The sequence below is a fragment of the Semicossyphus pulcher genome, unplaced genomic scaffold (assembly GCF_022749685.1).
Source record: "Semicossyphus pulcher isolate SPU_LCO1_2020_fin unplaced genomic scaffold, fSemPul1.0.p SCAF_13, whole genome shotgun sequence".
NCBI lineage: Eukaryota > Metazoa > Chordata > Actinopteri > Labriformes > Labridae > Semicossyphus > Semicossyphus pulcher.
The window spans coordinates 12,078,925-12,105,115 of record NW_027211637.1 but is presented as its reverse complement, the minus strand read 5'-3'; the positions used below and the strand labels follow the sequence as shown (position 1 = coordinate 12,105,115).

The 26,191-nt window shown below is 38.5% G+C and overlaps 3 protein-coding genes across 5 annotated transcripts in view; 2 read left to right on the top strand and 1 right to left on the bottom strand.

Moving 5' to 3' along the window:
* The first annotated feature begins 519 nt into the window (after window positions 1-519).
* Window positions 520-9,529, top strand: LOC138590099 (ERBB receptor feedback inhibitor 1). Its single transcript, XM_069660657.1, has 4 exons — window positions 520-640; window positions 5,615-5,778; window positions 6,277-6,356; window positions 7,283-9,529. Exons 2-4 carry the CDS (start codon window positions 5,732-5,734, stop codon window positions 8,257-8,259), a joined length of 1,104 nt encoding a protein of 367 aa, XP_069516758.1. The 5' UTR covers window positions 520-640; window positions 5,615-5,731; the 3' UTR covers window positions 8,260-9,529.
* Window positions 9,530-9,824: 295 nt separating this feature from the next.
* On the bottom strand, window positions 9,825-20,410 carry emc1 (ER membrane protein complex subunit 1). Its single transcript, XM_069659823.1, has 22 exons — window positions 20,301-20,410; window positions 19,796-19,923; window positions 19,634-19,699; window positions 19,455-19,548; window positions 19,237-19,365; window positions 18,504-18,630; window positions 17,141-17,290; window positions 16,884-17,051; window positions 16,628-16,699; window positions 16,404-16,502; window positions 16,089-16,185; window positions 15,575-15,691; window positions 14,800-14,999; window positions 14,421-14,570; window positions 13,906-14,067; window positions 13,494-13,613; window positions 12,931-13,068; window positions 11,993-12,166; window positions 11,690-11,900; window positions 11,463-11,547; window positions 11,239-11,368; window positions 9,825-10,795 (listed from the first exon to the last, which is right to left on the bottom strand). Exons 1-22 carry the CDS (start codon window positions 20,390-20,392, stop codon window positions 10,616-10,618), a joined length of 2,889 nt encoding a protein of 962 aa, XP_069515924.1. The 5' UTR covers window positions 20,393-20,410; the 3' UTR covers window positions 9,825-10,615.
* Window positions 20,411-21,014: 604 nt separating this feature from the next.
* ubr4 (ubiquitin protein ligase E3 component n-recognin 4) overlaps window positions 21,015-26,191 on the top strand; it is a 52,855-nt gene continuing 47,678 nt past the window's right edge. For all 3 annotated transcript variants that reach the window (XM_069660806.1, XM_069660805.1, XM_069660804.1), the window contains exons 1-9: window positions 21,015-21,139; window positions 23,556-23,653; window positions 23,781-23,884; window positions 24,157-24,286; window positions 24,584-24,729; window positions 24,954-25,053; window positions 25,262-25,403; window positions 25,536-25,660; window positions 25,794-25,918. In XM_069660806.1, coding sequence (XP_069516907.1) covers window positions 21,015-21,139; window positions 23,556-23,653; window positions 23,781-23,884; window positions 24,157-24,286; window positions 24,584-24,729; window positions 24,954-25,053; window positions 25,262-25,403; window positions 25,536-25,660; window positions 25,794-25,918 — 1,095 coding nt within the window. The remainder of the gene's footprint in view (window positions 21,140-23,555; window positions 23,654-23,780; window positions 23,885-24,156; window positions 24,287-24,583; window positions 24,730-24,953; window positions 25,054-25,261; window positions 25,404-25,535; window positions 25,661-25,793; window positions 25,919-26,191) is intronic.

The following is a 26,191-nucleotide window of genomic DNA, read 5'->3' as shown; positions in this document are numbered from 1 at the left end:
TTGTGGATAATGACAGCTGGACCAGCAGTGAGTGCCTGTGTGATTATCTTTTTCGTCAAACATTTTGCACTGAAAATCCATTGATCAAAACCCTAAATATAAGAAAAAGCACAGAAATGGTATCAGTAAATTATATTAAAAAGTAGACTATTAAAAGTTAAAGTCATGGTCTAGATCTAATGTTATAGTGGGTCATATTTTACTTGTTATGTAAAATTTAAAACAGCAAAGAAACTTGTGACTGTAGCTGTCAGATAAATGTTGTGAATTAAATACTTATGAAAATAAAGAAATATGTAAACTAGATTGTAAATTTTTCCACCACTGCTGTTTTATGATCGATAGGCTTCGTTTCCTAATGGAGTTTCTTAATGGTTCCCCGTTTAAGACGGAATTGGGTGGAGTCACAGTAACGTGCCCGGGGTGCTGCATGTATTATAAGGAGATGTGGAAAAGCGCGTCACTAACGAAATGAGCTTCACCTCCCAGTGTTGTTGACAGAGGAGGGATGTTGCACATGGTTCAGTTTTGACTCGGAGACTGGCTCGTACCACAACTTCAAAAATATTTCGTCAGTTTGGAAGAGAAAACGAGTACCAAGCCTTCTCTACGTGATGGACAAATAGACTTCACTTTCATGGTAAGACTTCCTCCCATTTAGCCTTGAAAATATGAAGTTAGCCTACTTGATGAAAATTGGGCTTTAAAGCCATTTAAACAGAGCGACTAGGATCACTGTTATAGGCTTTAAAATGTGGACGGGTGAACCCGTGTTTTTAATATCATAAAGTTACACTGAGTTGTATCAATCGCAGGGAACTTCACGTTAAACGTGATAAGAAGCTGAAGACGTCGACGTTGGTATAGCATTTATGTATATCACAATAACTTACGTTGTTTTATTGAAATGTTTCTTTAGTTGAAACGTGTGTGGGGACAGATTTAGGTCATCAGCTTTATATCAGCGATATATGTGTGTAAGCAGCGGTACAGACTGCTCTCCTGACCGGCTGCACGGTTGTCTTATGTCCGCCAAGTGAGCGGGATGGGTCAGTCCTGAACTGCTCGGGACATCCCCCGTCAGCCGCTAGTGGGCGCTGAAGAGCGAGTCAGGCAATGCATAGGAGAATAGTAAAGTTTTTGTTGGTCCAATTTAATGTAGCATAAATTAAAAATAGTTTATTCTACTGATAATTTGTATATTGTTTTAAATATCAAATACAAATATCTGTATATATATCTTAAGATATAGGCTATCTAAATAAAACTTAGATATAGCCTATTTATCCTAGTAAAAACACAACAAAATATGATATCAAATTGACTGAAATATGCAGGCTAGTAAAATTGCTGTTAAACAACTTCCAACCTGAAATTTAAAATTGAAATAACATCCTCAAATTTAAATAAAATAGTTAAATCTTGTGAAAATATCAAACAATGTTAACAGCAATTTAGAATGAAATGGTTGCTTCACAAATTTGTACGTCTAGCCTACATCCGTTCATAGTTACTTATATATTCTCACTCAGTTTACTGTTATTATTATTGTTAATTTTTCGTTTTGTATTATTAATTTTTTTTTACAGCCACACAATTTGCTGGAGGACAGTGATACAGTATATAGTATATTTATTGTTCAGCCTTTAAATATAAATATTTTCACAGTTTGTCTTTTCTCCCATTTACTGTTTATAAATCATGAACTATAATTGTAATATCACCAAATAATTGATGTTTGTGAATGACTGAAATTATTTATTTATTTTAAAATGTATGCATAACTGAGTCAAAATGATTCACTAATCTAACTAATTATTCACTTAGTAATTCACAGAAGGCAATAGAAGAAAAAGAGCGCGATTTAATCTTCCATACATGCATGCTGTGAGCAAATTAGAATCAGTTTAACCCTATTTTTTCATACTACTGAATCAACTTCAATAAACTAATATGGCTCTTATTAATCTGAACAGTTTATTCTATACAGATTCATTTAACATATCAAACCAACTGTTATAAAGGAAACTACAGCCTGAGTCAAGAATGAAATGGGCAGATCCCTTAGACTAATGATTCACCGGTGACGTCCCACAGTCTGGAGGAGTTAAGCCGAGATTCAAAGATTCAGATTCAAAGGTTTCATTTTTCACACGCATACACAATACTGTCTGCAGTGCCTTGGGTGGCCTGTCCTGAGCCTGTGCTAACAAGAATACTGTGCAAATAAGGAATAATCATTTGAATACATCTATGAATAGGAATCAGAAGTAGTAAAGCAGTCGGAAAAAAAACTAATTCGAAGTAAAGTTTTTAAAGTGTGTACTGACCAGGGGTCTGTGCACTTTGTACGGTATATAGAATTGTGAACAACAAATAAAAGTCCTGCATGCTGTCAGAACTAAGATTATTAGACAAAAAACATTTGGTCATAAATTTTGAATATAAAAATAAAACAAGTTCTTATGTTACAGCCATAAGGCAAACTACAGAATAAACTTTCTACATGTGGAAAAGATTAAGGATCGATTCTTATCCTGAAGTCAGATGCCAAGTTCACAACACAACATGCCGCAAGGTGGGGGCATGCCACTTACATCCCATCATGCTGTGTGCGGTGAAGTGAATGTTTTACTGAACTGCATCTATCTGCGTGTCCCTGTCACAGCTAAAGAACACACCGTACACATCTGACCTACGAACAACAGTACTTATAAAGTATAAAGTATGTAGACTTTACTAATTTGAGAAAGCCTCTGTTACACATTTAGATGGTTTCTTCAATACAACCAACTACAGTTGTCGTGTTAGATAGTTTAGTTAAAGAAACTTTAATCTGGAATTAAAATAATAGTTGTTAAGAATTTTTTTATTTCACATATTACTGCATGTTGTGTCTGATATATAGCCTGCCAAACTGTTTGTGTCACTGCGCAAGTACAGATTACATCATGCAGAAATGAGATGATGTAAAACACATACTTTATGCTAGCACCATAATTCAATCATTTATAAAGTTCCAGGCAGTGAATTGCGTATTGCCTGAAAAAAGTGAGGCTGGGACAGCCAAGGACAACTCATCAAGGCTCCTGTATGTGATACACAAACAGTTTTTTAGCCCCAGGCTTGTCCTTTCAACAGTGCCAGCATGCACAATACTCCTGCAGGGAGTTTGCAGCACAGGCTCATACCTTGGCCATGCATGCTCGTCTCCATGGTGTATCTTCAGTCTTAACCTCATGGGAGAGTTCAGTTGTATTTTCAGGCTTGCTTCGCTGCTCACCAAAGTGACACAAAGGCCCATTCATGCCGCAGAGTAGCTCCATTCATGGACGCTGAGTACTTGCCGGTAGGATTCATAATTGTTCAGCGTCTTCCATCTCCGAGGCTCACTGGCGGAAATGACGCCACAGTCGGTTGTTTTAAGGATGACATAAATATTCAAATGGGCACATTGGTCACTGTTTTGTTTGTGGTGGTTTATTTTGTTGCATTATGCATGCTTGACATTGTGTGCTTCCTACACAGACTGAAGGCCTATTAGTGACATGAAACAAAGCTGGACTTTGAAGAATGAGATTGCAGCATGATAGTAAAACTGAGACATGCTTTGCCTTCTGGCTGAATAGGAGGGTGGGTTAGTAATTACTAGTAATTTGCAGGTGAATTGCTGGATGATTCAATTTTATAGACAGCAACATAAAAAATGTTATATGATTTATAAATACATATGATTTAAACATAAATCATATGCACCTATATATATGAATAGTGTTAAAGTCAGTCGTATCATCCCAAAGTGCATGACCGTTATTGAGTAAACTTCTGTAAAGTTCTTTATTGAAAGAGAATATAAATGAATAACCTAATAGTCAAAATAGGAAACAAGAAAAAGTTGGTGTTCGTGTTGAATTTGCATTATAAATATGATCTGGATGGGGAACATACAATTTTAAGCAATCATGTGAATAATTTAGTGCCAAATGTAAGTAAACCAGAGCTGCTGCCTTGGTATTTGCTAAGGCGAAACCCTATTTAAAAGTACTGTATATGCTTTGACAGGTACTATCTGATATGAAGTTCGATATGTAGTTTATTAGCACAATGCTTTAATGAGCTCTTTGACTGTAGATAGTTTTTGACTGCAACAGGGCAGAGGCCTTCTGACACACTCGGTTTTAAACTCCTCCAGTTATAAAAATAGCCTTCTTTACTTTCCCTTTGACCTTACATCTTGTGAGTAAAGCCGAGAAGGCAATGCAAATGTCACCTTTCACAAAAAGATGCAGGGTGACCAGGGATGCAGGAAATATCACTGGCTATTATATTAATGGCTGATAAGTAATGAAATAATGATATTCAGCTGAAAAATGTAATATATTTATTTTCCTTCTTGCATTTGTAAGATTAATTTTAGGGTATAAGTGTTGGCCACAAAAAACAAACAATTACTGGTTATGGATATTGGCCATAATATTCAGTATTACCCAGAATAACTGTGTTCATCACCAGGTAAAAATGATAGGTATAAATAGCAGGAGGCAATAAGCAGCTGTCATGTATGTAGTGAAGTATTGAAATGGTTAGCATCTGAATCAAGCAATATGGAGGCATGTGTGTCCATTAAGCAAGTAAATTCATTGTTATTACTCGTTGGCTGAATATGCAACTTTCTCCGTACCAAGTGACTGCACAAAGTGTAACTTTATACCTAAAATCCTATTTCTTTGTTGTCACTTTAATCAACACGCATTATTATAATACGTGCTTGTTAGTGTGGTGCTTTGGTGTGCCGCCTCAGTGTTTGAGTCTTTCAGCATCACAGGAATGCTGCACAATTAGCCCCTGTTGTAAGGGCGGATACTGCAGGGTTTCATGGCCACAGAGAGGAGGGAGAGCAAGGAGTGCTGCTGCCCTCCCACATCTGACCCAGAGGTTGTGCAATAGCCCGCTCATCAGACAAATGGCTTTAAGCTGGAACAACAAAGAGATACACATGGCAGCTGCACGAGCAGACTGAAGAAAATAACTTGGCTTTTGTTTTGGCTTAGTTTTTTCTGACCTAAAAATGGAGTATATGGATAACATATGATTTAATTTATTGTAGCAGGTAAATATTCAAGACAAAGTCAACATAAAAGATCTCTTACCTTTAACGCTCCCAAATTTCTTTTTACTGCTCAGTTGTGTTTCTTCGCAGGCTTTTTTTTTGTACAGCAATAAATGCTCAGGGTAACAGGACAGGTAGTAACAAAAAGAATATTTGTAATGATAAGCATGCTGTATTCCAAATATACATTATTTAATCTAAAGGTGATCTTAGGGTTTGAGCCTTTAAGTATTTGTTCTACAGTATCTGTTCTGAACTTTGACCTGCCTGGTACGATGAGTGCTTGCAGCTGGGTGTGCTGGATGGGGTTCTGTTCCAGATGTACACTGTTTATATTCCCTGTTTAGGGGCATTTCACACTGATGAAGGTGTGACTGGAACAAAACAAAGAAATTGTGTAATGCAAAGGCCTAATGACACACCTGCCATGGGAATGTACACGTTTTCCTGTTACTCATGAATAGATAAAACCTTAACATTCAGTTTTCTGTTTGTCTTCATCAGCTTACTACGGGCCGAAATGAAGCCGTGATGGGTTCGTTGGAGCTGACGCGTGTTGGGGCTCTCGGCAGATTCCTAACAGGCCTTCTGGCTTTTTAGAAATTCAAAGCCTGGGGCAACATGGCAGGTAGTTGGAATAACTACTGGGAACAGCATGTACTGAACAGGTACCTCAAAACAACTGTAATACAGAGAGAAAGAAAATGTAAAAATAAGTGTTATTATTGTGTAGTACAACAAATACAAGCACTTCTTTGTCATACAATATGGGGAGCATATTTCTGGGACAAATCCTATTGGTCTGATTGGCACAAAACAAAACAATAGATTTGTATTGGCTAATTATTTTAAATTAAATATTTACCAGGCAAAACAACGGTGAAGGCCTCCTCTCTCCACGAACGACAGCAATACAATACATGTTGTACATGCAGAGTGACAGTATTAGCAGTAGTTTATGGCTCAGAGAAAAAGGTCATGCAACTTGCTGTGTTGTTACATAATGTAAATAGATGAAGGATAGCAGAGCATATGTTCTGTTAACACATACTATGTCATGCTTGTTATTTCATACATAATGACTCACTCATAACAGGTTATGTGCAGAAATGATTTACACTGATGTAAAGCTCTGTATGGATTTCTCAACGTCTCCTGCTTTGCAGAGCATGCTTTGGCCTGAGTGCTGACATGGAACACAACCTAACCGAGCTTCAACAACAGCAAACGGCCAAGGATTTTCACTGTGAGTCTTTTTGGTCTTATTTTTACATACAAGTTATTTCACATTATTGATGGACTGTTTACAACAAGTTAACCTCAGTAATTGTAGAAGCATATGACAGTTTTTAGGCTATCATTCCATTTTTTTTATTTGTGTGCATTATATTAGAATTAACTACTAAACCTGATAGCATGAAACGTGTGTTTAAAACATTACACATGCTGATGAGTTATTTGTGAAATGCATATAAACCAAACAAGGCTGAAATGTTTTACAGCAACTTTTTTTGACTTCTGTCAGTGTAAACATTTCAGTGTAAAAGTTTTTTCTTGGCTTAACAGACTAGAGTTTAAATCCTGTTTGACTAATAAACAGTGTGTAGACATGCTTTAGGTGAATTTGTCATCACTGCACTGAGCTGTGTAGCAGAGGAGAGAGCAGTGTGCGGGAGGAGGGGAAGCTATTGCTCCCTGGTCACCAGCTGTTCCTGCAGTCTGGGGCATGTTGGATGTTTCCACAGAGAAGGTTATGGGAAGCTATGTTAAGATTATGGCCTCCCCTGCAGATAATGATGATTCCTGTGTTAATCAGAGTGTTGTGGCTGATGTTTGACGAAAAAGGGTGATAGGTTAAGCGGTTGTTTTCAACATGTTTTTACTCGCGTTTCCTGTATGATAACCCTCAGCAAAACAGGAGTTTTTTTTCTAAGTAGAGTGGGCAGCCCACTCCCCCTGGTATTTCTTTCCTCCTAACCATCACTACATCAGTTTTTTTTCTCATTGCAAATTGTTTTCCATGTTTCTTCCTTTGAGAATTGTTACTGCACTGAAGGAAACAACATTGATAGCAGAACCTTGTAAAATAAAGTTGCAGTGTCCTGGTGTACGCTACATTTAGGATTTCACAAAAACTGTTGTTTAATACATTATTATTTTAACCTCTCGCAGGCAACATCTCCATCTCCCAGCCTACTTTCTACTCTGACACTTTCCGCCAAAGGCCTGATAACACTTTGCGTCCACATGAGGGAGACCAGGTGGTCCCTTCTTCACAGAGACGGACAATGTTTGGTGGCCTACAAAGAGAAGGCAAACCGCTTCCACCTCTGCCTGACCCAGAGGAGCTCATGTCTGATGAGGCAGCCGATAGTGAGGTGGAATTCTTTACCAGCGACAGACGGCTTCTTTTGCCTAAAAGTTGCCCCAAAGCCATAAGCAGGAGCACAAACAGAGACTATGGCCAAGTTAATCACGCCTACCAGGAGAGCTTGTTGCGTGTTGCTGGAGCTGGGAATGGCTCCATGGCTTTCTCTTGGCCAGGCAATGAGGACGGACCAACAGGAAGGGGAAGCAGGTTTGGATCCAACATCTGGTCTCTTGCTCTCGAGAAAGACGACCAGCCAGAACAAAACCAATCATCCAGGCTCCGGTTTTCCTATTCAGGCCCTGCTTCACAGTCTCTCCAGAGCAGCACCACAGCCTGCCCTGCTGAAAAGCCACAAATCCCTCCTCGTATTCCCATCCTGCCAAAACCTCCTGTTCCTTCAAAGACTGTAAGTGCCAGTGAGGAAGACAAGCCTCCAAAAATTCCTCCAAGGGTACCCTTAGTACCACCTTGTCCACCACGTACTCCCAGCCCCAAAAGCCTTCCAATTTATATTAATGGTGTGATGCCCGCCACACAGAGTTTTGCTGCTAACCCAAAATATGTGAGTAAGGCATTACAGAGACAACAGAGTGAAACGGCACCCCCTGCAGCTCAGCTATCACCCTGCATTGTTCCTATTTTGAAGGATGGCAGACAGGCTAGCACTACGCACTACATCCTCCTGCCTCCAGGCCGACCGGCATACTCGGACAGACGAGAAAGACTCCTAAATGAACCGGCCAGGACAGGCAACAGCAGCTTCTGGCAGACCAGATAGAAACCCTTGCTTGTGACCTTCTCTAAAACTTGAGTACAAACTGTGTTTGGTATAATAAATAACCATGAGATCCACTATTGTACATAATGTGTAAAAACATCTACATGCTACATTTACGGGTCTGTCATATCCATTTTATTTTCGATGGCTGATAATGACTGTCACACAATAATGTGAGGTTTTTGTCTGTTTTTAACTGAACATTTTACCAGTCAGTATTTCTTAGTGTTTTAGATGTTTCCTCTAGTTAAACCTGGAAAATCAGTCCAGTATTTTCCCTAATAATGGAGAAAACTTAATAATTTTCCTCCTATAACCATTTTCAATTTTGGTTTACTGAGATACTGCAGATTTCTCACAGAGAAATTCTGTGTTTCTTTTCTTTTCTCACTTTTTTTTTGAGAGTCAAATACTGATATGGCTAATACATCCTGAGCTGACACTTTGTTTCTCACAAAAGAGCAAATAATTACTGTGTGTACGAGCTGGGCTTGTAAAAATGTTCTTCCCACATACGTTATTTTTGACAATGCTGCTTGAAATCTTAAGTGTAATGTGTTGATTAAATGTTTGCCAATCATTCTCACAATTAAGAGCTATGGTAAATCTAACAATGAGCAATGTGGCTGATGTAAGAATGACCAAGAGATGCTTTGGACTATAATGAAAGGTAAAACTTCTGTTTCTACTTGAGTGCTTTCACTTTCAGAAAGCTGATATGCTTTTCAAAGACGCAGAAAGCTACATCCGACCTGCACAAGACTTAACATTCTCATTTCAGCCATGGATACTTGTACATGCTCCTGTGCACAAATGTTAATTTATGTTAAGAAAATGTATGTGAGCTGAATGCAAAAATAAGAGCAGCATCGCCACTTAAATCCAGAACACATGGCTGCAGTCCACTTTAAATTAACTCAGAGGTCTTTAAATATACATGAAGAACACTCTTTAGTAAGTCATGTTTTCTGATGAATTGAACATCAGTAGTGTTACTATTCACAGGAGTAAGGGAGGACTGTATTTTTTTTATTTGTGGTCAGTTGAAAAGCTTTTAATTATGATTAATTATTTAATTAAAAACATACAGATCGGGACTCTAATGGTTCATTTTTTCGTGTCTTGAAAAGGAAATCATGTTATGTTTACACTGTTGAAGTGCAGAGCCGTGTTTACAACCAATGTTACATCAATAATTTGGAAGTTCTCAAGAAGGTTCTGTGTCGAATTTGGCTGTTTGTAATTTCATAATGTTGTTTGTGCCATTTGAAATCATTGTAAAATTGTGTTTAATCTATTTATAGAAATAAATAAAATAACTTATTCACTCTAAGCTCGGCTGAATTTTCCTCTCGTACACCATTATTATATTATAAACCAAGGTCTGTTTTGCCAAAATCCGTTAGGTATCCCGTAAGTATCCTTAGTGAAATAATGCTGGACCAAAGAGGTTAAAGAAGCATTAAATATACCATGTTTCCATGGAAAACAATTTTGACCATAATGAAGCATTTGGGAGCCTAAAAAGAGAAGAGAAAGAAGGAAAACAGAAACAAACACTTAAACAGGATTTCTGAGACATGTTTTAATGGAGCAGCAACAGTACCTGATGGATCAAACTGCTCACAAACGTATGAGCTGCAGGATGCTTGATGTGCAAAAAAAAAAACGGACTGTTTATGGTCATTTTCCTTTAGCAAACATTTGATGGTGTCAGCAGTAATTGACTTTGGTGGGAGAGTCTTTAAGAAAGCACAAATAACCGTCTCTTGTTCCTGCTACATTATCTCACTCACACTCCATATTCACAGTTCGTTGCTATTTAACCAAATAGCATTTGGAGTGAAAAAATACAAACCATAGAAGTATGGCATTGTACAAAATCATGCAAACATGTTGCAGGACATCTGCCTCTCTTTCCTTCACATTTATTATAATTCTCCATTAGAACAGTCTAGGGACACAAATTTAATCTTGGGAAAAAACTAACATTGTTTTGTATCTAACTTTCACATGTTAACTCTCCAATTTATTATACCAGGTCAGTTTCATTTAATTGTAATCAGTTATGGGTTAAACATCTAATCAAAATGGCATGGCACAAAAAACTATTCATCTACTGTGAAATTATTTCTTGTGCTTGCAAAATAAGTTAAAAAATAAACACATAAAACCTTTACTAACACCTCCTGACACCCCCACCCAGCCGCCCCCCTCACCTCTGCAGTTCCTTATGGGCCTTATTGAACTTTGACTTGTGTTGTTCTACAGGCACGGCCCCAGCCGTCTTATCTTCTTGGGCTGAGGTCCTTTGTGCAGCCTCAGGGCTGTCAGAGATGGGATTTTGTTTATCACTTTACCGCCAGGCCCTGTTGAGCAGTTTGACTTCTGCCAGGCGTTTGCTGATCATGGTGGCAAAGAAAAGGGCGAATAGAACACTACTGATCAGCATGTAGTCATAATCGTCTTTAAGGACATCAAACTGCTTCGAGGGATAGACACGTGTCTGGTAGATGTCGAGACCATATGCCACCACCTACAAGGACAAACAGTGAGAGTGTCATATTTCCATTTAATTTAACTTAAGGAGAAAATGAAAGAACAATGTATTGACTGTGTCAACAACTGTATTGGATAGATTTAAATTGCTATGGCTTTTTTTTATCTTTAGCTCACCATTGTGTCAGATAATTTTTGAATAAATCTCTGGGTACTCAAAACTAATATTAAATGCAGATTTATCATGTATTCCTTATTAGAATTACTTCATCCCCAATGATCCTAAGGTTATGCATTGCCTCTAAATGGCGAGCAAACAGATTTTAGAAAACAAACGGCACAGTCGAAAAGAACAAGAAAACACATCTTTCTGTCGAAAGGTTTTACAAAAAGGCAAACAATTGTTTTAAAAAAAAAAGCAATGCCTATATTGGTGATAGTCATATAATATGTTTGTCAATTTTGCAATAGCAGACTCACCAGGCAGGTTGACTCCAGGCCAGAGGGGGCAGTGTAAATTCCTCGCACTCTTGATACAGTCTGATTGTAGTTGATGAACCACTCTGTGCGGATCAGTAGCTCTGGTGCATATGGTATCAAGTTCTCCTCACTGGTGATCAAGGAGATCAGGTTAGGCACACAGGTAGAGAAAACAAAAATGTAACATTCAATTGTTTAAAACCAAGCCTGGCTGAAGGTCTTACCGGCTTTGCTCTGATACTATCTCTGGCCTCCGGGGGTCAAGGAACATCTTGGGCAATGACAAAATGCCACCAGAAGGCAAGCCAACTGTTACAATATAAAGCAAAGTTAGTATATTTAAAACAAGACCAAACAAACTTGAAAAGTCATTTCTGTACACGAGAAAAGGGAAAATGAGCCACACAGCATTACAGTGCAGTCCATGGGACCAGACCTCACTGACACTTACTGAGCAGATGGCGGCTGGTGATGCCCTTCTCAGTCAGTGTGGCCTCCAGGGTCGAAATAGAGGAGGGGAAAATATAAGACTGCTGAAGCACCTGGGGAGCATGAGGCCGGTCAAGTGAGCTGAACACGGTGCTGTTGTAAAGCTCCATCCCTTCATACAGTTCAATTACAGAGAACTCGTTCCTGCGAGACTTGGTACTCCAGTATTCATACTGCAGAGGCAAACAAAGGCAGGGTTAACATCCTCAGAACACATTTTATATTTTTGACCTTAAGAGTGACTTTAGTTATCAAGAATACTCACCACCACCCAGTTTTCTGAGTGCACAACATGCACAGGTCCTCTAGCCTTTCTCTGAACAGCCTCGTGGATGATGCGTCCAGTCACACCATCAATCAGGAGGATCCCAATAAAGCTGCGCTCCTGATGCAAGTCTGTGCTCTCAGTGACCACAGCCAGTAGATTAGGGTTCAGATACTGTGAATGACATTAAACACATTTCAAGGTTAAAAAATACATCGTGTTTATAGACACACTTTGTTGTGAAATTCCTGTTTCTCTTCCAATTAGTCAACCAAATTAAATAAGACTTTTGAAAATTCTGGCTCAACTGCTTTTTGCTAGAATATTTTCAAATCAAATATATCTAATATATACTATTTGGGGCATACGTAACACATTATATATGGACAATATGACTAATCAAACAACAGAATTGCTATATTAATGGGATAATCAATTTCACTATATTTACAGCTAAAATCTTTAAATTTAGGAAAAAATGTTAAAAAGTTAAAAAGTTAATTTACAAACACACATTACCTAGTAAATTATCTAATATCCATATCTATTAACTATTAGAGGGGCTGGTGACTGTGTCTGACAAGAGGATACATTTGTTTTTGAGTAAGAGTGAAATACGATTGATTCCATAGATGGTTAATAACTACAGTGTTGGAGTCCCATAACAACATGGGTTGATTCTTATTCAGAGTCAGTGGTGGGGAGGGGATATGATTCACTGGGGAAATAGTGACATAAACTACAGTAATTCTTGGTAAGATGAGTGGTCAGCCTACATCATAGGACAGGGAGTGACTCTGTGTTTCTGACTGAATTGGGAAAGAGAAAAGTCGAGAAAACATTGACCAAATCCAGCAACAATGAGAGCAATTTTCAAGTTTTCGCAACACTCCTTCCAAACCGCAGTGTTTGTACGGATTTATGGAAAGTTAACAAACCTTGTAGAGGACACTACGGTCTCCCATTACTCTGCCCTGGGAGTGCACATGCTCATTGGGCCTTTTTCCTTTGACTGAGACAATCCTTTGTACCTCAGTTGGAATAATGACCTCCCAGATCAGCTCAGTCGACAAGTCCTGGGGCAACAAAGCACCGTGGTTAATTATCGAATTATCCTATAAGTATCATTTAATAATAGCTCATAGTGAGAACAGAAACAATTAACAGACCTCTGGCTATAATACTTATAATCTGAATATTTCAGGCACAACTGTGCATCTACACTTGCTTTTTTATGCTAATAGTGTATTTCTCCTTTTTTCCTCTAGGATGAGTAACCTCTTACTTCTAGTCAAATATAGTCTTATAAATGACACTCCTGACCTTAGAAGCATTTGTTATGTAAAATATATTTGAAATATAGTCATTAAAAATATTACACCACTGTTGTCATTTATGGCAACCAAAAATTAAAGACCGGTGGTGGCGAGGATCTCTGAAACTGGTCTAAAACAATGTGCAAAGAACCTTGTAATAGTTCAGTCAAAAAAGGTTAACTTGCCGTTCGTAGCCTGTATCCAGAAAGTCTTCCCTGGTTGGAGTCAACAAGATAAAAGAAAATGGATGAAGCCATCTCCTGAAGCTGCTGTAGAACATTCTTCGTAGAGGGAAAAGCAGACACCTGTGGAGGGATATTAGATAGGTAGAATTTTTATTACACATTTTTGGTAGGCAAAACCACTATAATTACACACCATATATTTGTGCTGTGTTGTACTGATGCAGTATATGTGCACAGAGGGACCTAATCAAAGTAGTAAAGAAACAAGGATTTAAGCAGCCCCGTGTTGTCCTGATGGGCATTGTCAAAAAGAGGAAAACAGCTTTGAGATGCTACTTGTATGCCAGTGTATTTATTAATTCATTCAGAATGTTGATCTGCTGAGTGAGGAGGTTTACAGTTTGCCACTGACCTTATACTGGTCGTCAACAAGAAGTAAGACTTTAGCATAATCCTGGTCCATGAGAGGCAGCATGAGTGACTGAAGTATCGGCTGAGGCAGAGCGGGTGGGGTGACGTGACTCGTCTTTCCAAAGATGGGATTAAAAACATGGAGTGTGGCCAGGCCTGTGTCCTTGTGACAAAAAAAAAAACAACAGAACATGACATGTAGAAGAAATGTTAAAAATAAATACCAACCACCTCAACAGCTACACAAGTAAGAAAAAAATAGATGAGCAATCGATCTTCTGATTTCACAGGAAAGTTATTTGCTTAAATTATGGTTACCAATCAATCAATTTTATTTATAAAGTGCCTAATAACAATAGTTATCTTTTGACGCTTTACATTTAGAGCAGATCTAGTCAGCACTATGTATAATATTATTTACAGAGACTCAACATTAATGTGGCTAATAAGATAATATAATTGACTCCCACCCTGTAGCTCTTTAACCACAGAGCCTAGAGTCCTTGTTATTATTACCTTGTCTTTTATGAGCAGTGTGCACTGTGGCGGATGAGGGAAGTGTGCAGTGGTCCGTTGCACCATCAGTTTGAAGGCTGCATTAGATGGTATGTTGTCCAAGTAGTGCCTCCATAAAATACTGCCAGTCTTGCTGTCAATCCCAAAGAGCTTAATAGAGAAAAAAAAAGCAAATTATGAAATGTACATGATTGTACTCAGATTTTCGAAGTGGCCTGGTTGAGTCTGTTTATTATAGTTTTTTGTTTTTTTTTACTTTAGGCCAGAACAAAAATGCAAAATAAATAGAAACTAGTTTGACCACAAGTGTGTGCAGCACAGCTCATCTCTCCTGAAACATTACCTCACCGAAACAAAATGAGAGGGTAAAGTCTCATACCTTCCCAGATGCAGTAACCATAACCATCATTTTCTGCAAGTTGAACTCATCCCTGGAGAGGTTCTCGATGGTCACGTCATTTTTAACTTGACTGCGAGGCTTCCGTGCGTCATAGAAAAGCTTCCAGAGGTGTGCGATCCAGGCCTGCAGCAAGATGAGCTGTGAGGAGAGCCTCTTCAGCACCATGGACATCAGGCCGTCTAGACAAATTCCACAGACACGGCTTAATGACCTTCAGTTGATTTCATTTATATTTGAAAATGTAGCCATGGTAGAGACTAAAAGAAAGGTTCAGTGGATATGGTGAGGTATCTTCAGTTAACCTTAAGACCCATAATCAAGTTTTATATTAGTAGAGCAGAATATTACCTTGAATAGCTGAATCCAAGCGCAGCAAGAGAGCAGCACAAAAACAAAAGCAGGTGAAGCAAATAGCAACCAAGTGAACAGACCAAAACAATCAGTTCTGGTCAAAGCTCAACCGTGAAAAAATACAACAAAAACTATAACTTTCATCATTAAATTCAGGTCCTTAGCAGTTGAAAAAGAAAGACAACTGTAAAGTGAAATTCCTTTTCAGTTCCACATTGGTAGAAATTCTTAAAATGATAACACACCCCTGAGATTAGGAACAGTTGCCTTAAGTTTCTAAGACATGCACGAAAATCAAAGAACCACTAAAGCAGACTGGGGAATAAAAAATGCTAAAATACTGATTATCGGAAATCACAACAGATGTAAGTAAACAAACAAGAGATTAAAGTTTGACATTTACCAGCCTTTTTGCCAAACTCTCCCTCCAGCTCTGCCTGCGTTCCTGTTAGAGGCAGATCCACCATCTCCATTGTCACCACATCTGACAGGGCCTCCTCTCTAGTCCACATTACACGGCCTGGAAAACAAGACTTATTATTGTTCTTTAATCATTCATTCCACCTTCCACACACTTTGACATGTAGACTGAGGGAGCTGGGGATCAAACCACCTTCTGATTGAAAGACGACCGACTCTACCACTGAGCCACCATAAGAAGTTTGTCCAATCATTAAGTTATGACAATTAAATTATAGGATGCCTGCCTGCCGACTCCTGAAATCTAACTTAATCCTGCTGTTTTTTTTCTCAGCTTCATATCCCAGAAAAACATGACCTCATTCATAATAATAATCAAAACAGAAAAACATGTCAATTTCTTCTGGTTTATGGCCAAATACAATTCATGAAAAACGGGACTACTGATTATGTCTTCATTTATGACGCTGAGCTGGATTTTGAAATATTTCAAATACCTGGCTGTTGTATAAAAGTGAGTGTGTGGTCTTCTGACTGCACCATGGCCCTGTAGCCAACAGAGTCGTCTTTCTTGAGGAATGCCTGTACATATAGCTGTAAGACAGAATAAACATGATATAAACCCTGCACATTGTGAAAATTGCTAACATCTTCATGCTTGATGTGAACAAGTGATTTACTTAGCTAGATTGATCTGCTCTGATATGCTCAATAATTTTATATATTGGGTAACATAAACTTAAAGGCTTGCAGAGTTGATCAGCTAGATATCAAACATGTTGGAGAATCACTTAATAGAAATTAAGACTCACCTTCTCAGGTTTTCCACCGTTTGGAGGCATATTAACAATTAGTGTTGTATCGAGAAGTCTGCGTCCAGTTTCTGCACTAAACAGATTAAGACTGCAAGCCTATAGAGGAAAACACATATTCATATGTTTCACACATAAGGCATACCAAGAGACAGCTGAGACTGAATGGAAACTACTGATATTTACCGTAACAAAACTGAATGTGTGATTTCACACTAACTCACAGTTTTATTCTTGGGCGACATGACAGCAGCAACAGTCTTCTCTCCAGTGGTAGCAAATGCAACAAGCATGGCCTGTGATTTACAGAAAATTGTTCATCAAAAAGTTTATTTTACATATTCTACATATTTTGAACTTCAGAAACTGTAACATTAGCCTGCTTAAGCTTGCAATGATAAATAACGCCAATATTTTGGTTTCTGAATTGTCAAAACTTGTTTTAGAGAGAACAGTGATATAGCAAAATCAATGACGTACAGGCTTGAAATCCCTCAGCGTGACTATCTGCCCATCGTTGAGCTGGAGAAGCAGGTAGTGTTCAGGTGCAAGCTGAAGGAAGAACTCTGACAGTGGCTGGTGGGCAGGGTTGGGCTGGGTGGACACCAGTACAGGTTGGAAGCCCGTGGCAATTTCAAGTCCTAGTGACTAAAACAAGACAAATGGTAACACACCGTTAAAAAATGATGAAAAACATTTAAACAGAGAAAAAAAAAGTAGGTAAGAAGGCTCTCTACCTGCAAGGGGATCTGGGTCATCTGTGACTGCACATGCAAGTCAAGCATGTATAAGGATACAGTTGGAGAGTCCACACACATTAACATTCCCTTGCCAATCACTACACAGCTGGCCTGTATGTTGGACAGCCATGGAGCTTCAACTGAGATCTGGACAACACAGGCAAAGAATATTAGTTGTGGAATATAATGAATATATTTTTCGATAAAATGGAAGTGGTAATAGTTTATTTTCTTAAATTAACAAAATGCAGTGAATGAACAGAAGAGAAATCTAAATCAAATCAACATTTGGTGTGACCACCCTTTGACTTCAAAACAGCATCAATTCTTCTAGGTACACTTGCACAGTTTTTGAAGGAACTCGGGTGGTAGGTTGTTCCAAACATCTTGGAGAACGAACCACAGATCTTCTGTGGATGTAGGCTTCCTCAAATCCTTCAAAACCACTTTCAGGACTTCTTGTTTTTCTTTTCGCTGAAGATAGTTCTTATTGACATTTGCTGTATGTTTGGGGTCGTTGTCCTGCTGCAGAATAAATTTGGGGCCAATCATACGCCTCCCTGATTGTATTGCATGATGAATAAGTATGTGCCTGTATTTCTCAGCATTGAGGACACCATTAATCCTGACCAAATCTCCAACTCCATTTGCAGAAATGCAGCCCCAAATTCGCAAGGAACCTCCACCATGCTTCACTGTTGCCTGCAGATACTCATTATTGGACCGCTCTCCAGCCCTGCGGCGAACAAACTGCGTTCTGCTACAGCCAAATATTTCTAATTTTGACTCATCAGTCCAGAGCACCTGCTGCCATTTTTCTGCACCCCAGTTACTATGTTTTTGTGCATAGTTGAGTCGCTTGGCCTTGTTTCCATGTCGGAGGTATGGCTTTTTGGCTGCAACTCTTCCATGAAGACCACTTCTGGCCAGACTTCTCCGGACAGTAGATGGGTGCACCTGGGTCCCACTGATTTCTGCTAGTCCTGAGCTGATGGCCCGGTTGGACATCGTCCAATTTCGAAGGGAAATAAGCTTGATGTGTTTTTCATCTGCTGCAATAAGTTTCCTTGGCTGACCACTGCGTCTATGATCCTGACTATAATCCTACAAAATCCCTGACTTTGTGCAAGTGTACCTATAAGAATTGATGCTGGTTTGAAAGCAAAGGTAGTAACACCAAATATTGATTTGATTAAGACTTTTCTTTTGTTCGCTCACTTATCATTTTGTAAATTGATAAAAATAAACAACTATTATTTGTATTTTTGAAAGCATTCTTAGTTTACAGCATTTTTTCACACCTGCCTAAAACTTTTGCATAGTACTGTATATATATCCTACTACTATAAATCATGACTACCTGCTTGATTATCTCTCCATCCTCCAAACTGTAAGCAACGATAGCAATGTGGGAATGAGGGACAACTCCCAGGGCATACACTTCACCATTTTCACCAGAATAAACAGCCTGGTAATCCACGGTTTCACTGCATGACGAAAAAAACGGATCATTATTTAATCTATATAATGTCAACCTAGTTAATAACATAAATCATTTCTTGCCTTATGCTCTAGACAATTTTGCTGCGTAATTACTCCTTTTTCTTCATGTCCATGTTGTTAAAACTTGAATTCATAATTGTTGTGTTCACATCCATTTGTGTAATTCGACTTTTGCAAGTCTTGCGGTTGTCACTTCAACTTTACATGTGAAGGCTGTTTTCACTTTGTTCACCTTTAATCTTAAGGTGTTTAAGGTGTTGGGACAGAATGTCTGACATCAAAAGTACAGTAAAATCAATCATGGTGCTGTATGTAACTCACTCAAGTGTTATGCTTAAACTTGAGATCCCTACATCAATTCTGGATTTGTCAACGTGGGATAAACATTAGATGAAGTTTGATCCAAATACATCACCAATGAAAAATTATTATTCAAAGCAGAAAATTTGAATATGTCTTCAAACGTCTGGAGGGGATCTTTAATTTCTTATGGAGCCTTTATGCAAGTGAAGTTAGGCTTATATTAAAAAGTATAAAGACAACAAATACGATTGAATGTGACCCCGTTATAGTAAAAAATAACAACTTGCCTTTCTGGTAGATTCTCGATCCATTTTTGATGACCATTAGAAAGATAATGGAGTGAGATGACAGTTTTCTTCAAAACAGCCACATGTTTTGTGGTGTCTTGTTGTCCAACTAAACATGCTGACTGAAAGCTAAAAGGCGAAACAAAAGCTATGAACATTTGATCAAATGTAAAAAGTCAATTCCAAACTAAAGAACTTCCAGTCAAGGAGGTAATTACCTGCCAGAGTCAAGCACAATTTCCCAGTTCAGACCACCAACATTTATTTCCCAGGAGCGTAGCAGGCGGCCATTACCAACCACCAGCACTGCATCTAGTGGACAGGAACAGCTTAATGAGTTATCTGCTTTATATAAGGTAACTCAAAACTTTGTGTTATACTGCAATGTCAAAGTTACCTTGTCCATGTTGCAGAAGAGCGTCAATGTTTCCCTCTGGCCCAGTCTTATCTACATGTCGCCAGACTGTGACAGACGTTAAAAAAATACATGAATATGGACACAGTATATTAACTAAGAGGTGGATCAAACTTCTGTGACATTCCTGACTAAAATACTCACAGAGATCTCCAGTCCTTGTATTGAGTGCAGCAAAAACATTATTCTCAGTTGCCAGAAGTACCTTTTTGGAAGACTGCACATGTGTGTCAAAATGAGAAAAGCGAACCTTGCCAACGTATTGTTGTCTCCTGTGAATAACAAGACAATGAATAAACTCACACATAAACAACAAACTAGTAGTTTACAATATTAGTGTACAGTACAGTGGTTAAAATTTAGACTGGTTAATATGCTGTTCCAATGCTTAGAAATAAGCCCAATCACATTTACGCTGGTGGAGATTTGCTTTCCTCGTAGCAAACTAAAAAATGAACAAGCTAACACTACCTGCAGTAAGACAATAAATACCTTTTTTTGTGTTTTTTTACATTTCTGTCACACAAAGCCCACTTCAAACACACCGGTTCGCAGCTAGTGGCTGTGACAGGTGTTAGCATTAGCATGTTCACATTAAATTATGGTTTGTAATAGCACCTACATTTGATCGTTCCAAGATGAAACTTACCAGTCAAATTTCCCTACTTGATCCTCAAACACAGCTTCGACAGTGCTGTATAACATAATACATTTCAGGCACAACAAAATTAGCTTTGCCATTGCAGCAGTAGCTTTGGCTTGCTCTTCAAGAAAAGGAGGAAGTCGGAAGTTGACTGGCTTCCTTTCTGTCCTGTGATCGAGAGGGCGCCCCCTACTGGTAGGACATACAGCTTTAATAAATGAAATGCAGTGATCTGAATAAACTCAAAACATTTATAAACGTATGAAAATGACGCAATAATGCAGTTCTGCGTAATACATTCACTTAGTATTTTATAAAAGACATATTGTTTCTCTTTTAACTTTTTTATACAGATGTGAATTGGAAATCCAAAGCTGAATTTGACCTTGATTTGTGCCAATGATCAATCATAAAAGGGGAAGTAGAAACTCGCATGTGTGTAACATTCTATAATAGATTATAATAGATAGATAATTTGCTATAATAGATAAGTGTGTGAGCTATTTGTACTATTTATATGTGTCATAGAATAAATACAAATAATATTGCATTGTTATTCTAAAATATGCAAATAATTCCCTATTAACCATGTGATGAAAAAGGGAGTAAAATATTGGCTGTAATGATGTTGACCTGAGTGTTGTCAGGTTGAGAGCGCCCCCTATGATTAAAGTTCTTTAGTGTCTTTCTCCAGTAGGTTTTTTTTTAAGGGATTTCAAGATGGCGTCGAGCGGAGGAGATGGGGAACACGAATGGACAGCGGCAGTCCGACCGCTTTTATCAGCTTCGTACACCGCGTTTGAAACGAAAGAGCTACCTCAGCTTATTGGGTCTATAATCAACAGGTAACCGGTTGCATGTCAATAAATTGCGTGTCTGTAGTAACTTAAATAATGGCCGTGTCCACCCAGAAGTGAGCTGACAAGCTAACATGCTAACTTAGCTTGGTTAGTTATATTCGATGGGAAATGTTACCCGCTTAGCTAACGTTAGCGGCTAGCAAGCTACTTAGGCTTAACTTGCACTGGCATCGAGTCAGTTGCTGACGTTAGCTAATGTGCTAACTGTTGGCTAACTTACTGAAAATGCAATTTAGCTTGCTTTGTATAGTAACTCATAAACTAATTGAAACAAGGCTAAACTGAAGACTGATTGACATCGTTCCTTGAAATGTAGTTATTGCTTTGCAATCGTAAATCTACGTCGTAGTGTAACGTTACGAAAATTTGCTTCATCATTAGCTAGCTAACACAAACATTAGCTAGCAAGCTAACCAATGGGCCTTCAAAGGGACTGGATAACGTAACGTTAAAATGGCTCAGCTTCAGTAGTATTTGACGACGACAGCTTCAAAATAGTTCAATTTGATTTCGTCTGTAAGTCGGACTTGTCATATTCAGTTTACTTTGGGCATGACAACAGACTGTTAATGCATTAACTAGCATTTATGGTGGCCAGTTAAACGTTTTCTGCTGTATTTCTCTGGTCAGGCTGAAAGTAGGCGGGGACCTCGTACTCTCCACTTCTTTTTATGAGGTGGCGATGGGTTGCTGTTGATGTGTCGGTAATACAGCATATATAACTTGGCGATATTGCTGCTTTGTGATTGAGTGAAAGGCTAAAAATCTTGTTGAAATGCTGCATGGTGTTGCTGAACCGCATCAAAGATGGAGCTGTCTCTGTAACGCAGGATAATTTATCTTTGTATATCGGCACAGTTATTTCCAGGGATCATTCATTTCCCCGTACATCTGGAAAGAAATTGCACATTCCTTCCCACAGATTACCAGTGCATACATCACTATGCCGTGATTATCAAGTCAGTAGCTCTCAAACTGTAGCCAGGTTGTCACTGGACACTTCTGTTCAGTGGTGCTATCAGCTGATCCCTCGAGTGCCTCCCTGCGATGTTTATAGGTTTCATTTTCTGAACATTTAACCTACGACAAATATGAGCAGTAATACTGCTACTGGGTCTGTTAGTTTCGTTTCATGAAATGAAACGACAATTGGGCTTGTATTTATTTTTTAAGTCGTTGACTATTCTGAAATAACATTTTTAACATATTGGGCATTAGTGATTATGCTTAGTTTTTTTTCCAGAGTTGTGAATGTTTACAACTGGAAAGTTTGGTTGCTACTTGCTAGCATCAGCAGTGCTGTTAGATGTTTGTTCGAGCTATTTTTTCACCCTAGTAATATTCAGCTTCTTTGTTGTCAGGGAAAACCATCTAGCAAATGACACATCCAGCAGTACTTTGGAGATTGTTTAAAAGGAAGAGAAAGTAAAAAAAATAAATTAAAAAAAAAGGGTAGATTGTGTTTTGTCTGAAAGCAGAAATGCTTCTTTGTATTAGTGAATGTGGATCCTTGGACCTGCATATTGTCTTGTTGATGCACATTGAAGTAGTTTTGTACTGTCAAGTGAGAAGATTGATGTTAAGAATGCTGCAGAAAACAGAAGTAGTCTAGATGCAGAGAAACACACAGGTTTCATGTTTCTGTGATGGGCTGATGCTAACAGCGAGTTTAGGTCACAGGCTTCACTCTGTCTGGAAATATATTGTCAGATCAAAGAGGTATCATTTAGCTTCGACAATTTGAACCAGTGCTGGAAGGATGGTCTATCAGCAGAAATATTGCATCAGAGGTTAAGCTTAACTGTATAATTAAGAACAAATTGCATTTAGCCAAAGAGCAGATCAGTCAGACTGCATAAACGTTGTGTTCAAAGGCATTGATTTTTCTCTGAGGGCAATGCACAATTCAATGTCAATATACTGGCAGTCAGGAGGACCAGCTCTTTTTTTTCTTGCTATGTATGTGTAAAATACATCCACCCACATTTATTAATAACATATGGTTTGTGTTTATGATTTGTGTAATGACCCAAAATGCATACAGTTGTGCTTATATTATAATATCTTTAGGCCTGTCTGGGAATCTGAAAATGCTGTGCATTAGTTGCATACCTCAAAAAAGGTGACAGACACAAAAATATAAATCAGTCTGAAGGTCCTGCTAAATAATAGCTTATCCAAGCATTTTTGGCAAATACCATAAGTTATCTGACAGTTGCTACATGTTTATATGTGGTATTAAGTTAATTGGCCTTTAGTGTATTTTATACAAATACCTTGTCATCATCATCTGTCTGTTCTGTTTCTCCTAACTCTCTTCTCTAGAAAGAATGCTGTGAGATGTTCTGTGTAAACTCACATTTGATAGTATTTAATGAGATAATCCACTTGTCATTTGCAGTGAATCTGACATCCTTCACCATGACAAACAGTATGAGCCTTTCTACTCATCATTCGTGGCACTTTCTGCACACTACATCACCACAGTGTGTGGACAAAGTATGTATCTTTTGTTTTCACTTAAGTGTCAGTAATAAACATTTTAACAGCCATTCACTGAAAATATTTGAATGTTACAGGTCGTGTTTCATCCACCCATTAAGTTAATTGTGCTCTGTCTCTTTAGTACCAAGAAATCAGCTGCTGTCAGTTGCAGCAGCATGCAAAGTATTGATTGAATTCTCATTGCTTCGCTTGGAGAACCCAGATGAGGCATGTGCGGTATCGCAGGTAAGAGAAACAAACTGCATGGGACATTCAGATGTTCTGGGGCTGAATCCAGCTAAAAAGGACTTTTATCAGCCACAGACAAAATATTCCAATGTTTTCTCTGTCGGCCACTTAGGCTCGACTTCAGTATATTGAATTGTGCACGTTTGTTTTTATTACTTTTAATTTTTTATGGGTCAGATTTCTGTTCGAAAGGACATTGTTTACAGTATGAAGCCCACAAGGTAAACTGTGCAATAATACAATACTGTGATTGTGATTTTTTTTTTCAGAAACACCTGATTCTTCTAATAAAAGGACTTTGCACTGGCTGCAGCAGACTAGATCGCACAGAAATCATTACTTTTACCGCTATGATGAAATCTGCCAAGTTGCCTCAAACCATCAAGACCCTTTCAGATGGTGAGTGTCCCTAAAATTATGGGTCAGTGTAGAAGAATGCTTAACCAATGATGAAACAACCCTACTTCTAGTTGACTACTAGTCAGTCATTCCATTGAGGCCACAAAAAGACCATTTCCACTCAGGGCTTGTACAATGTTATTTATTGTATTGTTTGGCATAGTAATTATTCAGTAATTACTATTGTTTTTTTATCCATTAGATGTAATTAATAATGGAAAAATTCCAGAGGCCTATTGCAAAAAAGAAGCAATCTGGTATGTGTCTAACACAATTGTTTCCTTGTACATGTTATAGTGGAAGATCAGAAGGAGCTGCCCAGTGCTGTGAACCCAGAGCTTCGACAAAAAGAAGTACAAATGAACTTCTTTAATCAACTGACTTCGGTTTTTAACCCTGACCTTACCACCATCTTGGCCTCCCCATCAGCAGCACACATGCAGGTAAGTGCTAGGGACCAACAGCTCTCAAACTGCCCATTCCATTACTGTCGTTCATAAATTATCATTATTAAAGTTGACCTAGAAACCTTATAAAGTACCCTCTTATCATTGTTTTAACTTAAAATAAACTACATTTAAACCTGTGACTTAATTTGCCGGATACAAACTAGCTGTTCATTCATGCAACATAATTTTTTATGTTTTTCATCTTTTCTCGATTATAGGCTGAAAGTGATTGCGATGACCAAACCACAGATCAAGCTGTTCAGGCCAAAATGAAAAATGCCTTTGTCTCTCAGAATGTGTCAAGCTTACAGGAACTAGGTGGGTAGTTCGCTTTGTAGTGGTGGCATTGTTGATTTGTTAACACAGTTTTCCAAAACAAAGATTTTGATTGTGTTTCAGCTCAATATTGTAGAAATTAACCATTAAATAGTACACATGAACATGAGGATTCTGCACTTAAACTATAAAGTTTGAAATAGTGCTCATCTGATTATTATGCAATTTTTTCTGTAACTTTTATTTCCAGGTGGGTCTGAGAAGTTGCTTCGAGTGTGCCTCAACCTGCCCTACTTTCTACGCTACATCAACCGTTTCCAGGATGCTGTATCAGCCAACTCTTTCTTTATCATGCCTGCCACAGTAGCGGATGCCACTGCTGTCCGCAATGGGTATTCCTTTTTTCTTTAATGTTTTAGGTCAAAATGCTGTAATTCTATAGAGGAGCAACTAAATCATGCATATAAGATGACTAGGGTCATCCCCCAAACATTCAACTCTCTATATTTACAACCCATACCCAGATTTCATTCATTGGTGATAGACGTGACCATGGCATTGGACACACTTTCCCTACCTGTACTGGAGCCCTTGACACCAGGGAGATTACTGGATATGACCGTGCTGGCTTTGAGCTGTCTTTATGCTGGTACGTGTCTACTCTCTCTAAGTAAAATTAATTTCCCCTAATTCAAACTGCTGCAGTGGCAAGTCTTTCTGTGCAGGGTGTTGGGGTCAAATTTTCTAATAAAAAATAAAATGTTTTATTTTGGCCTCTTTAGGTGTGAGTGTAGCCACTTGCATGGCCATTCTGCAGGTAGGTAGCGGCTTGCAACTTCGCTCTGCCTCGACTGGGACTAAAGAGGAAGACTATGAAAATGACGCAGCCACAATTGTTCAGAAATGTGTGAGTATTATGAGAACAACATTTCCATTGTATGCTCAAAAATAAGTTACAAGTCATCTTGTAACAGGGGCGGCTGTGGCTCAGTGGTAGAGTCGGTCGTCTCTCAATCAGAAGGTTGGGGGTTTGATCCCTGACTGCTACAGTCACATGTCAAAGTGTCCTTGGGCAAGACACTGAACCCCGAATTGCTCCTGGTGGCATAGCCATTAGGTATGAATGGGCATAGATCTGATTGGATATTAGCACTTAGGCCTTTGCCATCAGTGTGTGAAT

What these genes read in the sequence shown, in the direction of transcription:
- LOC138590099 (XM_069660657.1), top strand. Translation starts at nt 5,732, where the DNA reads ATGGCAGGTAGTTGGAATAACTACTGGGAACAGCATGTACTGAACAG. An exon ending in GAACAGCATGTACTGAACAG is followed by an intron (nt 5,779 to 6,276) that starts GTACCTCAAAAC and finishes CCTGCTTTGCAG; the next exon opens with AGCATGCTTTGGCCTGAGTG. An exon ending in AACGGCCAAGGATTTTCACT is followed by an intron (nt 6,357 to 7,282) that starts GTGAGTCTTTTT and finishes AACCTCTCGCAG; the next exon opens with GCAACATCTCCATCTCCCAG.
- emc1 (XM_069659823.1), bottom strand. Translation starts at nt 20,392, where the DNA reads ATGGCAAAGCTAATTTTGTTGTGCCTGAAATGTATTATGTTATACAGC. An exon ending in ATGGAGAGATAATCAAGCAG is followed by an intron (nt 17,291 to 18,503) that starts GTAGTCATGATT and finishes TGTGTTGTCCAG; the next exon opens with ATCTCAGTTGAAGCTCCATG. An exon ending in CACTTTTATACAACAGCCAG is followed by an intron (nt 15,692 to 16,088) that starts GTATTTGAAATA and finishes CTTGTTTTCCAG; the next exon opens with GCCGTGTAATGTGGACTAGA.